General features: G+C 53.4%; 1 protein-coding gene across 1 annotated transcript; it reads left to right on the top strand.

The window, feature by feature from the left end:
- Positions 1 to 821: 821 nt before the first annotated feature.
- Positions 822 to 14,909, top strand: SYT3 (synaptotagmin 3). Its single transcript, XM_061139905.1, has 10 exons — positions 822 to 1,036; positions 2,509 to 2,674; positions 5,420 to 5,945; positions 8,140 to 8,527; positions 8,653 to 8,871; positions 11,290 to 11,410; positions 11,720 to 11,891; positions 11,980 to 12,112; positions 14,173 to 14,241; positions 14,402 to 14,909. The coding sequence occupies exons 2-9, from the start codon at positions 2,524 to 2,526 to the stop codon at positions 14,236 to 14,238; spliced, it is 1,776 nt and encodes a 591-aa protein (XP_060995888.1). The 5' UTR covers positions 822 to 1,036; positions 2,509 to 2,523; the 3' UTR covers positions 14,239 to 14,241; positions 14,402 to 14,909.
- The last annotated feature ends 4,295 nt before the right edge of the window (positions 14,910 to 19,204 follow it).

The raw sequence follows: 19,204 nt of genomic DNA, 5'->3' as shown, positions 1-19,204 counted from the left end.
GGGGGGGGGAGCAGAGGGTCCTGATCTCCGATCTCTATCTCCTCGGCGGTGGAAGTGCGCTGCGTCTCAGACGCCTAGGTCGGGGGAAAGCGCCCTCCTTCCTCTCTGCGGCCGCGTGATTTCGGCTTTCAAGCCTCAGGTTCGAAGGGGAAGAAGGAGGGGGTGCGAGGGGAGGAGCCGGGGACCTGCGACAGGGGCTGGGGGAGGAGCCGAGCTGGCGCCGCGGCCGGCGCGCGGGGCTGCGGCGGCGGCGGCAGGGGCAGCTCCGGGTGAGTCCGCTCCTCCTCTTCCCCCTGCCACAGCCCCCGCCCCAGCCCCATCCCGGGGGGCGGCCCGGGCGCGTGGGGGCGGGGGTAGGGGCAGAGGTGCGCGGATCTCCGACCCGGGAGTGGGAGTGCTGCAGCGTCTCCTGGCTGCCCCGGGGGAGGGGCACGTGGTCCCGGAATGTGGGGGGGTCCCGAAACACCTGGGTGCACCCCAACCTCGCCCACCGATCCCCCGGGCGTGGGGATGGTTTACCCACTCCATGGCCCCTCCGGACTTAGGACTCCGTGGCTTCTCGAGGTCCCAGACATTATTCATCTCCCCTGCAGCGCCTTGGGACCCCGGCATCTCATAACCGCCCCCCCCACCTCCAAAAAATTCCCATCCTATCTGCAGCCGGGAGAGGCACTAAGGACTCCAACTCCCATCAGTCCCTGCAGTGCCTGGTCTATGAAGCCGCAGCAACGCGAGCGCAAGGCCTGCCGGGAATTGTAGTCTTTAAGCTTAACAGGAGCTGGGGGCCCGAAGGTGGGAAGGGGGTGGCCGGACCTCCCGGGGGTCGCCTGAGGTCGAGCACCTGGCCCGAGTAGGACAAGATGTGAGCCTCGGGCTAAGCTTTTTCTCACGGCCACGGCCCCCAGATCCGGCCCCCCCTCCCACCACCTGGTTCTTGGGGACAGTTCCGCAGCCCCTTATCCACCCTACAACCCCCATGGGCTACCGCCAGCCGCCGCCTCCGCTGCCATCCAGGACAAGGCAGGGATAAGCGCAGGTGAGTCTGACTATGCCCGTCTCAGAGTCCTGGCCTTCTGCAGCACCCCACGACACCTGTCCATCTGTGAGCCCTGATCTGTCCATCCCTAATTTCCCCTGCACCCTCCTTCCAGTCTATCTCTGATGTCTAGCTCCAAACCATGTGTCGCTAATTCCCCTTCTCCCCACAGCCACCTATTTCTCCCTGTGTTTTCTGAAGGTCCCCCCCGCCAACCTTCCTTCTGCCCCCATGACTGTCTGCCCAGTCCTCCATCCGCTCTATCCTTTTGTCCATCTGTGATCTCTGGCCATTATTTTTCTGTCCTTTATTTCTGCACCCCATCCATTCTCCTGTTCACTATTTGTCTCTCAAAGATATTTCGGTCCACTCTCTCGCCTGGCACTTACCACTGCCCGCTCGGTCCATCCATCTCTCACACTCCTGTGAATTACACACCAGCTTATTCTTTATGGCTTGTCCATCCCAAGTTTCAATCCTTGACTTTCCCTCTGTCTGTCTGTTCATCTGTCCTTCTCTTCCAGGCCCCAGTTTGCCCTTCCCATTATCTCTGTCTCCCTTCCCGTTATCTCTCCCTCTCTCAACTTGGTCCTTATCTCTGTATCCTTCACCTTCATCTCTCCACGCCAGCATCAGACAACCATCTCCTATCTCTCTGCCCCCATCCATCTCCTTCTCACTCCCCCTCTCCTCTCCTCTCCTCGTCTACACCTTCCTGTTCCCTGGACCTCCCAAGCCCTTTCCCACCCTGGGCCATTGCTAATGTTCTTCCCGCTGTTTTGAATGGTTTTCCGCACTCCAGCCCCACTGCCCACTGCCCATGGCTGGCTCCGTCTCGTCTTCCAGGTTTCAGAGAACTCCCCCGATGACCCACCTCCGGGTCCCTTTGTGACACATCCTTCTTTTAGGGCAGTTCTCACAGTCTGAGGGCTGTGTGTCCATGTGAGTGTGTTTGTTGATTTGATTGTCCTTACGTCCTCTCATTGGACTGTGACACCAGGAGGCCGGGGACCGAGTGGGGCTTGTTCCCTGCTGGATCTGCAGCAGCCCACACAGTGCCTTGAGCGTAGTTGGTGCTCAGTGAATATCTGTTGAATGCACGAAGGAGAAATGGCGGTTCCATTGTCTCTCCATCCCTAAATTCTGTCCCTGCATCTGTGCAACCCTAATCTTTGTCTCCTTGTCTGTCCAACCCTTTATTTGTACATCCTGAATCTCTGCCCCTTGCCTGGCCTTCCCAGTCTCTTCCTCCTTGTCCATTTCCTCCCAGTTTCTTCTCCCTGGTTCATTGCCCCTCCCAATCTCCATCCCCGTGTCCCTCCACCTCCCAATCTCTGTCCCTTTGTCATTCCACTCCCAGTCACTGCCCCTTGCCTATCCTCTTTCATTCTCTTTCCACCCCTTATCCATCCCCTCTCTCACCCCCATCCCATTCCCCATCTGTACCCTTGCCCGGCCCCTCCCAAGCACAGGACTCGCTGGCCACCATGTCAGGAGACTACGAGGATGACCTCTGCCGTCGGGCGCTCATCCTGGTCTCGGACCTCTGTGCACGGGTCCGAGATGCCGACACCAGTGACAGGTGCCAAGAGTTCAACGACCTGCGAATCAGAGGCTATCCCCGGGGGCCAGATGCAGGTCAGCACCCCCAGCCATGTTGGTCAGCCCCCTGCTTCCACCATAGGCAGAATTTTTAGAGATTTAGAGCAGCCTTGCTCAGCTTCCTGTGCCTTATGGAGCCAGTCCCTCTTAGAGTCTTGCCTCCATCCTGCCTGTTGCTGGTTCCCCTAACCTCTAGTCTAAGGAGAAGGAGCTATGTGGTCCATTTGACCCATGACCTTTGGAGTTTTGCCCTGTGGGCCTCCTATCCACCCTTCCCACCCCCACTCCCCTGCTGCACACACCCCCTTCAAGTGTCTTTGTGCATCTCACAAGTGCTTAGAAGCTCAGGCTCTAAATCAGTCTGTCTGACTTGTCTGGGTTCAGATCCCACCTCTGCCACTTACTAAATGCATGGGTTCTTCTGTACCTCAGTTTCCTCATCTGGAAAATGGGAATAATAAAAGTGACTACTCCATGGAGCAGCTGAGAGACTCAAATGATATAACACATGTGACTTGCTAACAACAAGCTGGGCACACAGTGGGCATTCGATAAATATTGGAATATACTTACTGAGCACTGATTGTGCGCCAGGCAGTATGTAAGGTCCTTCACATATCTCATCAACTACTCATGATGACGCTTGGTGGTACATATAATCCCTATCTTCTCTTTTTTAAATTTTATTTAAAAAAATTTTAATTGAAGTACAGTTGATTTACAATGATTCATCTGTATGGCAAAGTGATTCAGATATAGATATTGATGTATATATTCTTTTTCAGATTCCTTTCCATTATATGTTGTTATAAGACACTGAATATAGTTATAATCCTTATTTTCAATGGGGGAAACTGAGGTTCAGATGGAGTGGTTGGTCCCCCAGCTAGGAAGAAGTAGGGTTCTGAGAGCTAGGGAATATCATGAGCGCCTTCGTCCAGACGAGAAACCTTCATGAAGCAGGAGCTGGGATATTAGGATGAGTGCCAGGGTGGGGCTCAGCATCTCAAGTGCAGGGTGTCCAGAGGTCGGTGATAAGGGATGAGGCCCAGAGAGCTGCAGCAGCTCGCTTGGAGTCTCATGGTCTATATGCAGAAGAGCCCGACTGTGACCCCAGGAAATCTAGCACACTACGGTGATTTGGTGAGCTGGGGGTGGGGTGTCTCAGGACCACCCCCAAATTCAGTAATTCCTAGGACTTTGACTTGGAGAGAGTCTGGGTCAGGCTAACAGTGGGGAACGGCATCTGTCCAACTTCTCTCCCCCTTCTCTTCCAAAATGACCCCTTTTGCTCAGTTCTCCCCGTGTTCAGAAGGCTGGGGGGCCCTTGCTCTGGCTTCTAACAGGCCCCCAGAACTCTAAGTAGGTGCTGGTCATTTCAAAATGGACTCTCCAGGGGATTGGGGTCGGGTGGGAAACTCAAAGTCCTGCCACTGCCTGCCCTGTGGCCCTGCAGGGTCACTTCCTGTCTCTCTGAGCCTCAGTTGCCTTGTCCATAAAATGGGATCAGTCACCCTCAGGTGGTATAGTGTCATGAGGATGAACATCAGGGACCACTGACTTAGATTCACCGGGCGGTTCAGGATTGAAGCACATCCCCTTGTCACCAAGCGCTCCCTGAAGGGACAGCACACAGCGCTTCCACCCTGCTGTCCTTGCCGCCAATGCTTTGGTGACCTGCTCCTCCCCGTGCGCCCCATAACCCACCGTCTGGACACAGCAGGAATTTCCCTCTGTGATCCACTTCATGGATCAACCCCCAAACAAATTCACATCTCCTTGAAAAACCCCAGTCCTGAACGAACCTTCGGTTCAAGATCTGGGCTGTCCTGGGTTTCTCTGAAAGGCGTATCAGCACACAGCAAGCATTCAGAATGTGTTAGTGGTGATGGTGTGGGATGCAGGTGGCAGCACTGGGATTTCTCATCCTAACAAAAAGTCCTGCCTGAACCGCCATTCACTGGGAAACACTGAATGTGGTAGCCCAGTGGTGAAGATGGTGGGCTCCGGAGCCAGGCGCCCCGGACTCAAATTCTGCCTCCTCCACTCCAGCTACAGGACTTCGTGTCTGTGGTGACTTCATGTCTCTTGGTCTCAGTTTCCTTTTGTGAAAAGTACTAATGGGCATAATCATGTTGCCAAGCTCCTAGGGTGCCCGTGAGGCATAAGAAAGCTAATGTCTATAAAGCACAGTAACCTCTCAAGAAATGTTTGCTATTATCTTCCCCAGCTTCCTCTGCAAGCCATTTACTCCCTCCGTTCTTTAAAACCACTCTGACAGGCAGAACTGAGTTTTCCCCATTGGACAAATGGGGTGGGTCAAGCTCAGAGAGGTGAAGATATGTTCCCAAAGCCACACAGCGAGCTGAAATTTGAACCCTGACCTGCCTAACTGTGCCATGCGATCTCCCCTCTCTTTGATCACCTCTGAGCATTTGGGGGAAGCTTGGTTCTAAATTGGAGGATGTATCCACTTATAGGAGAGGCAGTGGGATCAAGAGAATAAAAAGGATGAAATCTGAAGACAGACTGCTGGTTCAAATCCCAGATCTGTCATGGACTAGCTGTGTAGCCTTAGCCGAGTCACCCAACCTCTGAGCTTCCTCATCTTTAAAGTGGTTAGACGGAAACACCGGCGTTGCGTAGCCGCGGAGTCTATACTGAGTAGTACGTGTAACGTGTTTAGGATGGTGAGAGGCCAACACTAAAGCTTAGCTTTTTCAGGGAGAGCTAAGTTCTGACCCCACCCTGACCCCTGACCTTTGTCCTCACTCTCTCCAGACATCTCCGTGAGCCTGCTGTCGGTCATCGTGACGTTCTGTGGCATTGTCCTTCTGGGTGTCTCCCTCTTCGTGTCGTGGAAGCTGTGCTGGGTGCCCTGGCGGGACAAGGGAGGCTCGACCGTGGGCGGTGGTCCCTTGCGCAAAGACCTAGGCCCTGGGGTCGGGCTGGCAGGCCTGGTAGGCGGTGGTGGGCACCACCTGGGGGCCGGCTTGGGTGGCCATCCCCTGCTGGGGGGCCCGCATCACCATGCCCACACGGCCCACCATCCGCCCTTCGCCGAGCTGCTGGAGCCGGGCAGCCTAGGGGGGTCTGACCCCCCTGAGCCCTCTTACTTGGACATGGACTCCTACCCAGAGGCCGCAGCTGCTGCAGTAGCCGCGGGGGTCAAACCGAGCCAGACATCTCCCGAGCTGCCCTCGGAGGCCGGGGCAGGCTCAGGGCTGCTCCTGCTGCCCCCAAGTGGTGGGGGCCTGCCCAGTGCCCAGTCGCATCAGCAGGTCACAAGCCTGGCACCCACCACCAGGTGAGACAGGCCACCGGGCTGGGGGTCCACTCTGAACTGCCTTTCCTCTTCCGTGTCGCCTTCCCATCTGCGGCGCTCCTGAGTCCTGGGAAAGGAGGGAGCTTGGGGCGTGGAGTCCTGGATCCTGGAGAAAGATGAGGCTGGGGACCCAGACTCCTGAGTTTGAGGGAGGAGGTGGCTAGAGGTCTGAGCTCTTAAAACCAGTGGAAGGAAGAAGATAGGGACAGGACTCTGAGATCAGGAAGGTGGGAGAGAATGGAGATTAGACCCCCGAGTCCCTGAGGCACAAAGCGATTCATCATTGTTGGGACCTGCAGTTCATTGATCCATTGATCCTGATTCTATGCATGCATATTGAGCGCCTAATATGACCCAGACCTGAGCTGGGTGTTGGGAAAAAGTAGAGGTGAGCATTGCAGACAGACCCTCATGTCACTCCCAGTCCAGGGGAAGTGGGTCTCCAGATCAGCCTGTCCTGAGCCAGGAGGCCAGGTCTGCAGAAATACAACCTAATGGACACGGGTGGGACCGGATGACACCGGGTCTTGGATGCCAGATTGAGGGTCTTGGACCTTGTCCTGGGGCGCTGGGGAGCCACGGAGGGCTTGAGCAGAGGAGGTCAGCTCTGGGTATAGAAAGACCTCTCTGGGGCCACACAGGGGACAGACTGGAGGCCAAGAGTCCAGGCAGGGGGAGGACAAGGCTGAGCTGAGATCACGGGGGTGGTGGAGAAGGAGATGAGGCAGAGAGAGTCAGGGGCAGCGAGTCAGGGATGGAACTGGGGGGCTAACGGCTGTGGGCAGGAGGGGGTCAGAGGAGGTAAGGACAGCACCCAGGAGTCTGGCCTGGTGATCGGGTGGATGGTGAGGCTGTCAGAGGACCTAGGAAGAGGGGAGGGTTTGAGGAAGACCCTGAGCTTATCTGGGTCTTGTTGAATGGGAGGGACCTAGAGGAGCACCTGGGGGAAACTGCCTTCTAGTAGGATTGTCTTGGGCCCCAGAGGTTCATGGGTGGTTCTCCTCCAGGCGGGAGCTGGTCAGTGGCTCATGGAAAATGTAGTCTGAGGTCTCTGGGGAAACCCTCCAGAGGTTGATGGATACACTGGTTCTGAGTTGCTCATTCCCCCATTATACAGATGAAGAAACTGAGGCTCAGAGGGTGTTAATGACCTGCTCAAAGTCACTCTGGGAGCAGGGAATGGCGCACTGATCAGTAGCTGGGGGCATCTCACCTCGCATCCCTTTTCATGGCTCCCCGCTCCCCCGCTTCTCCCAGCCCCGTGCCTGCCTCTGAGTGCATCTGGCGCTGCCCTGTCCAGTCATCACTAGGGGCCCCACCACATGGACTTCACCACGGGTGCAGTGGCCCATGCAGGAAAGGATGGATGAGCAGGGACTGAGGGGGTGGGAAAATTCAGGAGACGGGAGGGAAGGGGTTTGAGGGGAGAGAGGAGGTGAGGATGGCACCAGATGTCTGGCCTGCAGGCCAAGGTGGATCTTCGGGGGCTGGGAGAGGGAGTGGGTTGGGGAGAAGGGAGCGAGCCCAGTGGGGAACACAAGAGGAATGTGGTGTCTGATGGGGCCGGGAGGCTGAACCTGGCTGGAGCCCAGGAGACACACTTAGCAGACAGAGGCTGCTGATGGTTGCGGAAACCTGGGGCACAGATGAGCTTGTCCAGGGAAAGCATACGAGGGAGAAGCAAAGACAATGGCCAAGATGGTTAAGGATGGAGCTGTGGGCTTCCGTAGTGTTCCACAAGCACAGAAAAGACAGTTGAGAGAGAAAGAACAGGCCAGGGGCCACGATGGCCAGGTGGGAGAGTGTGAGGATGGGCCGGGGAAATTTGGAGGAGGGCAGATGGAGGTCGGGGGGTCTGGGCTGTGTGAAATCCCAGGGCTCCACAGAGGTTATTCAGGGTCACTCCTGGAGGTCAGATGGAAGCTTTGAGAGGCTGGTGACAGCCCAGGTCTGATTTGGAGCTAGCTTAGAGAAGGGGATGGTCACCCCCCCATTCAGACGGGGAAACTGAGGTTCAGAGGATTCAAGCGCCCTGCTCAAGGTCACAGTGGGCAAAGGTGGGGGTCTGTGGGCCCCTGGCTGTGGGGTTTGGGGAGGAGGCCGGGAGGGGCCCCCCAGGTCTTCAGGTGCAGAGATCAGAGCCACTGACTCCATCTGTCTTCCCCACCCCCTGCAGGTACCCCGCCCTACCCCGGCCCCTCACCCAGCAGACCCTGACCCCGCAACCAGACCCGGGCAGTGAGGAGCGGCCGCCCGCCCTGCCCTTACCCCTGCCAGGCGGAGAGGAAAAGGCCAAGCTCATCGGACAGATCAAGCCAGAGCTGTACCAGGGGACTGGACCCGGCGGCCGGCGGGGCGGCGGGGGCCCCGGCTCTGGGGAGGCCGGCGCGGGGGCGCCCTGCGGCCGCATCAGCTTCGCCCTGCGGTATCTCTACGGCTCCGACCAGCTGGTGGTGCGGATCCTGCAGGCCTTGGACCTCCCGGCCAAGGACTCCAATGGCTTCTCAGATCCCTACGTCAAGATCTACCTGCTGCCTGACCGCAAGAAGAAGTTTCAGACCAAGGTCTGGAGTGGAGGGCTGGACATCCGGGTCCCAGGGAGGAGGGGCGGGGTCCGGACCCCCGGGTCCGAGGGAGGAGGGGCCGGTGGGCATGGTGTCTGTCTCCCTTCCTCTCCCACCCCCTCCAGGTGCATAGGAAGACCCTGAACCCCGTCTTCAACGAGACGTTTCAGTTCTCGGTGCCGCTGGCCGAGTTGGCGCAGCGCAAACTGCACTTCAGCGTCTATGACTTTGACCGCTTCTCCCGGCACGACCTCATCGGCCAGGTGGTGCTGGACAACCTCCTGGAGCTGGCCGAGCAGCCCCCCGACCGCCCGCTGTGGAGGGACATCGTGGAGGGTGGCTCGGTCAGTGACTCCCGCACCCTCTTCCCCAGGGGACCCAGGACCCCCCAGCTTGCCATCTCCTTGCCCCCCCTACTACTTCACAACCCCATAACTCCTGGATCCTGGAGTTTTCTTTTTAACTTTATTTTCCTGCAAAATATTGCAAACGTACCAGCAGGAATAGAGAATGGTATGGGTTCCCACTCCCCTTCTGCACTTAGTTAAATATTAACATCAGAACCAGGCCCCAGATTTCCCAACTTCTGACCCCACCTTGACATCTGATGGCAACCATTCAGAAAACCGTAACAGATGCCACCCGTTTTATCAAAACTCCAGGCTGTGACCCTATGACTTCTGCCCTCTGACCCCGGATTCCTAACCCTCCATCTTCCCAAGCCTAGAGTGCCTGGCTTTTGTTTGTCAAACTTCCTTTCCCCTTACAACCTCCTCATTTTTCAATTCCCGGTCTTCCTGAGACCCCCAGCCCCTCTGATCTCTGAACATTTTGTTTCAAAGCGCTGACCCTTAAGCTCTCTAATTTAATCTAATCCTCTGAGTCTTCATGGTCTCCACTGGAACCCTGATAGTATGATTCCCTAAAGCCTCACACTGGAATCCCCGATATCCTGACATCTCCCCAGTGCCCCCAATACCCCCCACTGGCCCCTTCTGCCTGTCTTACAGCCTCGTTCTCCTGTACATCCAATCCTTCCCCGAGCCCAGCTCCTAGGTCTTTGTTTGGGTGTCCTGACCCCTTCCACGCCCCAAACTTCACACCCTCCCAACTCCTCAGCCCTCTCAGTTCCAGTCCATGGTTTCCCAACACTCCAGTTCTCTATTGATCTGGGGAAACTGTGTGTGAGTGGGGAAGGGTGTGAGCCCTGTCCTCATATCTTGAGAGGGCTGGTTTTGCCCACCCGATGGCCCGGCTCAAGCTCCTTCCCGTCTCTGAGCCTCCATTTCCCCCTACGTATCAGGTGCGTGTGGCTCTTCCTAAGGTCCCCTTCACCCCGGGGGGACCACAGCCCACTTGCTCTGTCCCCCAAGCCCAGGCTCTGAGAACCACCTGCCTAGCTGTAGGGTTCTAGCCCTGCTCCCTGTTGTTCCCCGAGGCCGCCCCGATCGAGGGCCCCCTCCTGCATTTATCCTTGTCTCCTCCATCACCTCACTTTTTCTCTTCTCCTCCTGATCGCTCCAGGCCTAGGTGGTCACACAGGGGCCAGCATCATGGGGACACCCAGGGGGAGTCTTTGCTCAGGGCGGCAGGGAGTCTGGGAGCACGTGGGACGAGCTGACAGCTAAACTGAGGCTTGATGACTGGGAGGAGACGGGGAGGGAGGGTACTCTCGCTGAGGACACAGTGGGGGCAGAGCCTCAGGGGAGCGCGTGGGGAGTCTAGGGACCTGGGCTCCGGCTGCCTGGGTGGGGGGTGAGGCGCTGAGATGAGGCTGAAGACCAGGGCAGCCTGGTGTCGAGGCGGGGGATCTGCCTCCCTTGTAACCTCACGCAGGCTCTTGTCTGTCTCCTGCCCCCGAGATTGACCTCTCCATGTGTCTTTTCTCAGTCCCACCTCTCTGGATCTCTGTCCCTTTCTCCATGTAGGTCTCTGCCTGTTTCTCACTCTCCTCCCGCACGCCCTCCCCATCTTTTTCCCTCCCCTCATTCTGGGTCTCTGTCACTCTCACTGGGTCTCCATATGTGTTAGTCACTTCAGTTGTGTCCGGCTCTTTGCGACCCCAGGGACTGTAGCTCACCAGGCTCCTCTGTCTGTGGGGTTCTCCAGGCAGGAATACTGGAGTGGGTTGCCATTCCCTTCTCCAGGGGATCTTCCCGACCCAGGGATTGAACCCGAGTCTCCTGCATTGCAGGCGGATCCTTTACTATCTGAGCCGGGGATCTCCATACACCGCCCCCCACCAAGTCTCTGCCCCCGGGGACTCTCTCCCCTCCCAGGCCTTGGTTCTCCCTGAGTCTGTGCCCCTCTTCCCCTCCCCAGTAGGTCTCTCTCCTCTCTGGGTCTCTAGGTACTCACTGCACCGCCCCCCCCCCCACCCCGCCCCTCCACTCTGCTCTGGGTCTTTCTGACTCTAGAATCCTGTGGGTCTGTCATTCTGACTCTCTCCCGCTGTTTGCATCTCTGTCTCAGCGGATTTCTCACAGCGTTCTTCTCTCTGCCTCCCTCTTTCTGTCCTCCTGATCTCCCCCCACCCACGCCTCTTCCAGTTTTCCCCGCAGAACAAATAGGCTTTGACGGTGGTGGGCCGCTGTGGCCGGGGAGTTTACCAGGTTTTGGCCCGGAGTCAGATTGTTAAGTGGATCGGAAACCTGAGCCTTGCAAATCGGGGAGGAGAGCTGGAGGCTGGAGACGGGGAAGTCAGGGAGAGACTGGGGGGAGGCTGAGACAGCGCCTCGCTGGCCCCCTTTCCCCAACTGCAGGAAAAGGCAGATCTTGGGGAGCTCAATTTCTCACTCTGCTACCTCCCCACCGCCGGCCGCCTCACCGTGACCATCATCAAAGCCTCTAACCTCAAAGCGATGGACCTCACCGGCTTCTCAGGTGGGTTCCGGGAAAGGCGCCGGTTTCTGAGGGGCGGGGAGGCGGGGAGGCGGGTGAGACTCCCGGGTCTGAGCGAGGAGGGGGCTGGAAGCCCAGGCTCCACAGAGTCCTGAGAGAGGAGGGGAGGGGCGTCCAGACCCCCTGAGTCTGGGCGACGAGAGTCTGAGGTCTGGGCTCCTGGATCCGAGGGGCTAGGAGAGAAAAGATTGGGAACCAAACGCTTGGGTCTGGGAGGAAGGTCTGGGGTCCGCGACGGGGTCCGAGGGACGAAGACCCGGTTCAGCGCCCTCCCTCCACGCCCGCCCCCAGACCCCTACGTGAAGGCCTCTTTGATCAGCGAGGGGCGGCGTCTGAAGAAGCGGAAAACCTCCATCAAGAAGAACACGCTGAACCCCACGTACAACGAGGCGCTGGTGTTCGACGTGGCCCCCGAGAGCGTGGAGAGTGTGGGGCTCAGCATCGCGGTGGTGGACTACGACTGGTGAGGCGGGGCGCGGGGTGAGAGCGGGGTGTGGGGCCCGGCCTGCCGGCCTCTGGGGTGCTCACCGGCCCCCACCCGTGACCCCCAGCATCGGGCACAACGAGGTGATCGGCGTGTGCCGCGTGGGTCCCGACGCCGCCGACCCCCACGGCCGCGAGCACTGGGCCGAGATGCTGGCCAACCCGCGCAAGCCCGTGGAGCACTGGCATCAGCTGGTGGAGGTGAGTGGCGCCCCACTTCATGCGCGCAACCCCTCGTGTCTTCGTGGGCTGCTCAGTCACAGGTTCGAGTCCCCGCTCCGCCCTCTTTAGCCGTGTGACTTGGAGCAAGTTCCTTGATCTCTCTGTGCCCTCGTTTCCCCACCTGGGAAATGGGACCCTTAGAAGCGTCTATTGTTAGGACTGGTGTGAAGATGCAGTGAGTTAATGCAGGACTAAGTGTCCGCCTCTGAGTAAGGGCTCAGTAAATAGTCAGCTACTCTTATTATTATTACTCATGATGCTAAGTCCCGAATAAAAGGAAAGGGAAAAAAAACTGGATGATAAAATAGAGCAGGGCTTTATTTGTTATTTAAAGCAGGCTGTGAAAATTGGTGGATTGCGGTTTACGGGGTAGGGATCAACAATTTTTCTTTTGAAATGAATAAGAAAATAAAATTGAAATAGAACAGTACAGAAATTTTCACAGGGCAGGAAACCAAGGATGGTGGTATTAATTTATTTTTTTCCCTGGGGGTTGCAGTGCAAAAGGTTTGAGAGTCTTGGGTGGGGGGAGAGGGAATCTGGAGGGGAGTTGGGGCATGCCCTTTCAATTAGGGAGTCCTGGAGGGCTTCTCGGAGGAGACATTTGAGCAGAGGCATGGAGGTTGAGAAGGAACGGGCTTAGGTTAAAAAAGCTTGTAGGAAGAGGGTGAGGCTGCCAGTTCCTCCAAATCATCGAGACGGGAGGTGTCAGTGGTGAGCCTGGAGCAGAGAAAGAAGGGGATGGGAAGATCCCAAGAGGCCTTGGGGGTCACGGGAGAACCAGCTTGACAATTTTTAAATTAAAAATTTAAGATCACTTAAGAACCTTAATTGGTCAAGAGAAATTTTCAAGTATGGGTTCTCTCATTTGAATCCAGGAAAAGCAAAGAAGTAACTTTCAAAACTACTGATGACTCTACTGTCACTAAAGCCAAGAAAGTAAAATTATACTAAATTCTTGCAGGGTAAAAATAAAACATTTAAGATAGTATGAATTTCAGTACACTTACTCTTCTTTTTTTTTTTCCTTCAATATTTTCTCAACTAGTTTAATTTTCCAGGGGGGAAAAAAAAACAAAAAATACAGAAAAATCTAGTACATATTTCTCCTTTTGTCTTTGGTTCCTGAGCCCAAAGGTTGGGCTTTGGTTCCTGGCCTTTACTGCCAATTTAAATAAATTTAAAGAAATTTCAATTTTAAATAAATAAAATAAATTTTAAACAAAACAAGTTGTCTTTAAAATGGCACTGGACTAACTTTTACTTAAAATTTATATTTTGCTCATCATGGACTATTTTTGCATTGATTTTGATTTTTTTTTTTTAAAGGTGGTATTACAATAGCATTTATCTGGATTGCTGCATTTGGGTGCACCTTGCATTTTACACCTGGATTCAGTTCCTCACTTGGAATTGACTAGTGTGGCCCTGCTTTGAAGTTTTCTCTGGGGTTGGAGTGGGGAGGGATGTAAAGGGCTGAGTGCAGACCTCAAAAGTGAGTTTTGAAAAGACTGATTATACTTAGCTGAACAGATGGCAGCTCTCCCTGCTTTCATCACTTACTCTTCTTCTAATTCACTCACTCGTTTATTCACAAACTTCTCTGGCAGCTCCTGTGAAACAAGCTTGCCATGCTCCTCAGTGAAGAGGAGCTGAACCCTGGCAGAGTCTGGCCACGACCTTGACTTTCAGCCAATGGTGTTCTGTGGCTGACCCTGACCATTCTGTAGCTCAGCCTTCCCGTGGCTCACCAGCACTCTCAGGACTGGGTTTCAGCTCCTCGGGGGTTGTGCAGGGTCTTCCCCATCACCCCAGTGGCCTCGTCATCTCTTCCCACATTTCCAGTAATGGCTCCTTCGTGCCTCTGTTTTCCCATCTGTAGAATGGGACTGTAGTACCACTTGCCCCATCACTTTAGAGCTGGGGAAAAAAGAGAATTATAAATGATGAAAACAGGTGTGATGTCTTATTAGGTTCATTACTAGCAACTGTTTTGCCTCTGTCCCCCTCCTCCTGAGCCTTTGGATTTCCCCCTTCAGGAAAAGACTTTGACCAGCTTCACAAAAGGCAGCAAAGGATTGTCAGAGAAAGAGAACTCAGAGTGAGAGGTAAGGAACCCAGGCCAGGGGTGAGAGGGGCTGGACTCCCAGGTCTGAGGATGGAGGGACATAGCACCAGGATTCCTGGGTCCCTGGAGTGTTTGACAGCCATGACCAGCCAGGTCATGGGCTGGCTGTCCGCCATCACTAATGTTTCCTTGCCGCCCAGTCCCGCAGGTCTGGCCAAGGCTTGGAATCAGACCAGGCCCCCTGAGGACCCCATCCCTTCCTGCCCGGACTGTGAATTCATCTCCTCGAAGCCATAACGTCCGAGCTGCGTGGTGCGAGGCAGCCCTGGGCCTGCCCATCCTTCTACCCCTGGAGGCTTGGGGGTGGTGGGAGGCAGGTGGGCCCAGCTCCCTGTTTCAAAGTGGGGGGCATTCAGTCTCCACTGTGTCTGTCTTCCCTCCCCGGGGCTCCCCATCCAGGTGAGGGGCCATGCATGTCTGGGGGATCCCTGCCCCCCAAAACCTCTGTCTGTCTGTCGTCTGTCTCTTTGCTGTTTGTACAAGACTTACTGTCCTAACCCTTGTGCTGGCTGTGAATGTCAACGGACCAATCTCCCGTGTCCCCCTAGACACGCACACGCCCGTGTCCACCCTGTCTGTTCACTACACCCTGAGTCTGGCCGATTCCCCCCACTGCTGCTGCTATCAACTCCAGAATAAACACATACATTGGGTCTCACTCCATCTGGGGCTCCTGTCCTTTCTGGGGCTGGGAAGCTGGGTTGGAACATCTCAGTTTGCATTCAAACAAATGTTTCATTCACTAGCAGGGTGACCTTTGTCAACTTAACTGATTTCTCTGAACTTTTCTAAATGTTACACCGGCCAGGACCACTGTAGTCATAGGACACAAAATGCAATCCAGACTATTGTAAACCACAAGCAGAAATCAAGGACCTCCATGCAAGCCTGAGCGTACAGAAGGACTTCAGGCATGGTTGGATCCAGGTGTTTGGGTGATTTTGCTTTGTCCTTTGTTGACTTCATTCTCGGGCAGGTCTTTGTGATGGTAGCAAATGGTCATTTGGAACTGCAGGCTTATAATGCTGAAGCTGTTATAATGCCTTCAGCTGAAGAAAACAGAATTCCCAACAGAGAGAGCTGAAGTAGTAGAGATTTCTTTTGCTCATCTAACATTTTAAGACACAAAATCCCAGGGTTAGTTCAACTGCTCAGTGTCAGGCACCAAGTTGGCATCTCTGAGAATAGTTTGCTTTCCCCGCATGGGTACAAACTGTCTGCAACGATACCACACATCCTGTTCTCGGTGACATCTAAAGCAGAAAATGTGGACAAGGGCCTCTCCCTTATGTGTTTGACATTTTTATTTTCTCCCTAGAAGAGTTCTCCTTCTTTCTCATTTGCCAGACTGGGTTCTAGGGGGCCAGACTGGGTTGCAATGCAGTCTGAAAAGTGAGGATCTGTCATTTCTAGTCTAGATCGTGGGGCGTGGGCTTTGCCAGCAAGAAAGCATGGAAAATGGAATGATTGTTAGGGTGGAAATTAACAGGACCTGCTGCAGTTGCAGAAAAAGAGGAAACAAAATTAGGATATTCCCTTTCTCTCTCTCTCTGCATCCATATCCTTCAGGAAGAGGAGGCCGATTGGTCCTCCTCAGATCTTAAATGACCCCCTCCAGCTAAGCAACTGTCCAGTTGAGAACCTTGCTCTTGCCCATCTCCCACCCCCACCCCCGCCAGAGCTGACTCCTCCCCTCCCCATCCCACCCAGATTGGATCAGACTCCCTCAGGAACCCGACCCTTCTTGCCCAGCGGTGAATTCATCTCCTAACGTCATAACGTTCTTTAGTGGAGAACGCAGGGGTTCCCTTCATTGACAGCCCCAACAGAATGTCGTGGCAGGGGGGCAGGGGACAGTCCTTCAAAGTAGCCAGTGTCCGCTCCATGACGAGTCGACATTAATTCACACCCCCTTGCCCGTACGCACCATTTCAAAACATGCGATCATGAAAAGAATAGTACAGTTCCTGTATTTGTTGGCGTGAGCTGCCATAACAAATGACCACAAGCTGGCTAGCTGAGAACGGCGGAAGTGTATTCTCTGGAGACTGGAAGTCTGAAGGCAAGGTGTCAGCAGTGTTGGTTCCTTCTGAGACTTTGCAAGAGAATCTCACGCCTCATGCCATGCCTCTCACCCAGCTCCTGGTAACTGTCTGAAATCCTTGGTGTTCCTTGGCTGGTAGAGAATCGCTCTACTCTGCTGACGCCTTCACATCTCCTGCGCCCGCGCGTATCTCATACTTCCCTCTTCCTTTCCGGTTCCCTCTCTTTTAAAGCACATAGAACACTGATTTTTTTTTTTTTAATTGTAGTCTGACTAGGAGTACATAAACTCTTTTTTCTCGAGCATTGAGCAACACTTTTCAAACCCTAATAAATGTCAAGGTTAGAAAGGTTCCATACTCTTAGTAAAGTTCAGCTTAAAGGTAAATAAGCAGAGTGACAATATACAGCCTTGACGTACTCCTTTTCCTGTTTGGAACCAGTCTCTTGTTCCATGTCCAGTTCTAACTGTTGCTTCCTGCCCTGCATACAGATTTCTCAAGAGGCAGGTCAGGTGGTCTGGTATTCCCATCTCTTTCAGAATTTTCCACAGTTTGTTGTGATGCACACAGTCAAAGGCTTCGGCATAGTCAATAAAGCAGAAGTAGATGTGCCAGCAAATATGCCAGCAGATTTGGAAAACTCAGCAGTGGCCACAGGACTGGAAAAGGTCAGTTTTCATTCCAATCCCAAAGAAAGGCAATGCCAAAGAATGCTCAAACTATTGCACAATTGCACTTATCTCACATGCTAGTCAAGTAATGCTCAAGATTCTCCAAGCCAGGGTTCAGCAATATGTGAACCACGAACTTGCAGATGTTCAAGCTGGTTTAAGAAAAGGCAGAGGAACCAGAGATCAAATTGCCATCTGTTGGATTATCAAAAAAGAGGGTTCCAGAAAAACATCTATTTCTGCTTTATTGACCATGCAAAAGCCTTTGACTGTGTGGATCACCACAAACTGGAAAATTCTAAAAGAGATGGGAATACCAGACTATCTGACCTGCCTCTTGAGAAACCTGTATGCAGGTCAGGAAGCAACAGTTAGAACTGCACGTGGAACAACAGACTGGTTCCAAATAGGGAAAGGAATACATCAAGGCTGTATATTGTCACCTTGCTTATTTAACTTATATGAAGGGTACATCATGAGAAACGCTGGGCTGAAGGAAGCACAAGCTGAAATCAAGATTATTGGGAGAAATATCAATAACCTCAGATATGCAGATGGCACCACCTTTATGGCTGAGAACGAAGAACTAATGAGCCTCTTGATGAAAGTGAAAGAGAAGACTGAAAAAGTTGGCTTAAAACTCAATATTCAGAAAACTAAGATCAAGGCATCTGGTCCTGGCACTTCATGGCAAATAGATGGGGAAACAGTGACAGACTTTATTTTTTGGGGCTCCAAAATCACTACAGATGGTGACTGCAGCCATGAAATTAAAAGACTCTTACTCCTTGGAAGAAAAGCTATGACCAACCTAGACAGCATATTAAAAAGGAGAGCCAAAAAAAAAAAAAAACAGAGCCATTACTTTGTCAACAAAGGTCCGTCAAGTCAAGGCTATGGTTTTTCCAATAGTCATGTATGGATGTGAGAGTTGGACTATAAAGAAAGCTGATTGCTGAAGAATTGATGCTTTTGAACTGTGGTGCTGGAGAAGACTCTTGAATGTCCCTTGGACTGCAAGGAGATCCAACCAGTCCATCCTAAAGGAAATAGGTCCTGAATATTCATTGGAAGGACTGATGTTGAAGCTGAAACTCCAACACTTTGGCCACCTGATGCAAAGAACTGACTCATTGGAAAAGACTCTGATGTTGGGAAAGATTTGTCAACTACAAATTGGCAGTTACCAAGAGCATTACCAATGACTGGACAACAAGGTATTTGCCATCTGCCTCTACGGAGACTGAACCCCATGCTGCTATAGCTGTTGACCTTCAACAATCCCTAAGGGAGTTCAGGGTGGAGTGAAGCACTCTGTGCTCCAGGGAATCTGGTAGGACACGTCTGTAGATAGTTGGATATTTTTAGGAACAGATTTTATAATCTCAATCCTTGCATCTCCTCATAACTAGAGAAGCACTAAATCCCTTCATGGTGATATCAAATCTTCATGACTAACAGGAAGACTTTCGTAAAATGAGTGCTTCATGGCACTGAACTCCCCCGTCACCAAAACCTTATATGTTGACTTTCCCCCACTGCCGCTTTGGAGCAGTCTCCCAGAGCTATCTGAGATGCTGCCTCCAGGGCTGCAGTCCTCATTTTGCCCCAAATAAAACTTAACTCACAACTCTCAAGTAGTACATCTTTTTTAGTCGACAGATTGAAGGCAGGAGGAGAAGGGGACGATAGAGGATGAGATGGTTGGATGGCATCACCAACTCAATGGACATGAGTTTGAGTAAACTCTTGGAGTTGATGATGGACAAGGAGGCTTGGCATGCTGCAGTCCATGGGGTCGCAGAATTGGACTCGACTGAGCGACTGAACTGAAGGTTAACAGGGCAGCCTGTTAGCATCCACAAGAATTGCAAGTTAATTTTAACCTAATAAATACCCTGAAAATATCCTTAAGAAGACAGTGCATCATGCCAAACTTTTCCTTTAAATGAATGTCATACTCTACTGAGCATGCTGCTAGCTCATTCTTTTTGCCGTCTTTGATGACGCCACTACGTACCAGCAAGTTCATCTGGTACACAAGTGAGCTTTTTTGTTTTGTTTTGTTTTGTTTGACCATGACCTGCGGCATGTGAGGTCTTAGTTCCCCGACCAGGGATCAAACCTGTGCCCCCTGCAGTGGAAGTACAGAGTCCCAACCACTAGAATTCCCTACAAGCAAGCTTTGAATTTGAGCCTAGATTCAAATTCCTCCTCCTCACATATT

Source organism: Dama dama, chromosome 4, assembly GCF_033118175.1.
Source record: "Dama dama isolate Ldn47 chromosome 4, ASM3311817v1, whole genome shotgun sequence".
NCBI lineage: Eukaryota > Metazoa > Chordata > Mammalia > Artiodactyla > Cervidae > Dama > Dama dama.
This window is presented reverse-complemented; position numbering and strand designations above follow the sequence as displayed.

What these genes read in the sequence shown, in the direction of transcription:
- SYT3 (XM_061139905.1), top strand. Translation starts at nt 2,524, where the DNA reads ATGTCAGGAGACTACGAGGATGACCTCTGCCGTCGGGCGCTCATCCTG. An exon ending in AGAAGAAGTTTCAGACCAAG is followed by an intron (nt 8,528 to 8,652) that starts GTCTGGAGTGGA and finishes CACCCCCTCCAG; the next exon opens with GTGCATAGGAAGACCCTGAA. An exon ending in ACATCGTGGAGGGTGGCTCG is followed by an intron (nt 8,872 to 11,289) that starts GTCAGTGACTCC and finishes CCCCAACTGCAG; the next exon opens with GAAAAGGCAGATCTTGGGGA.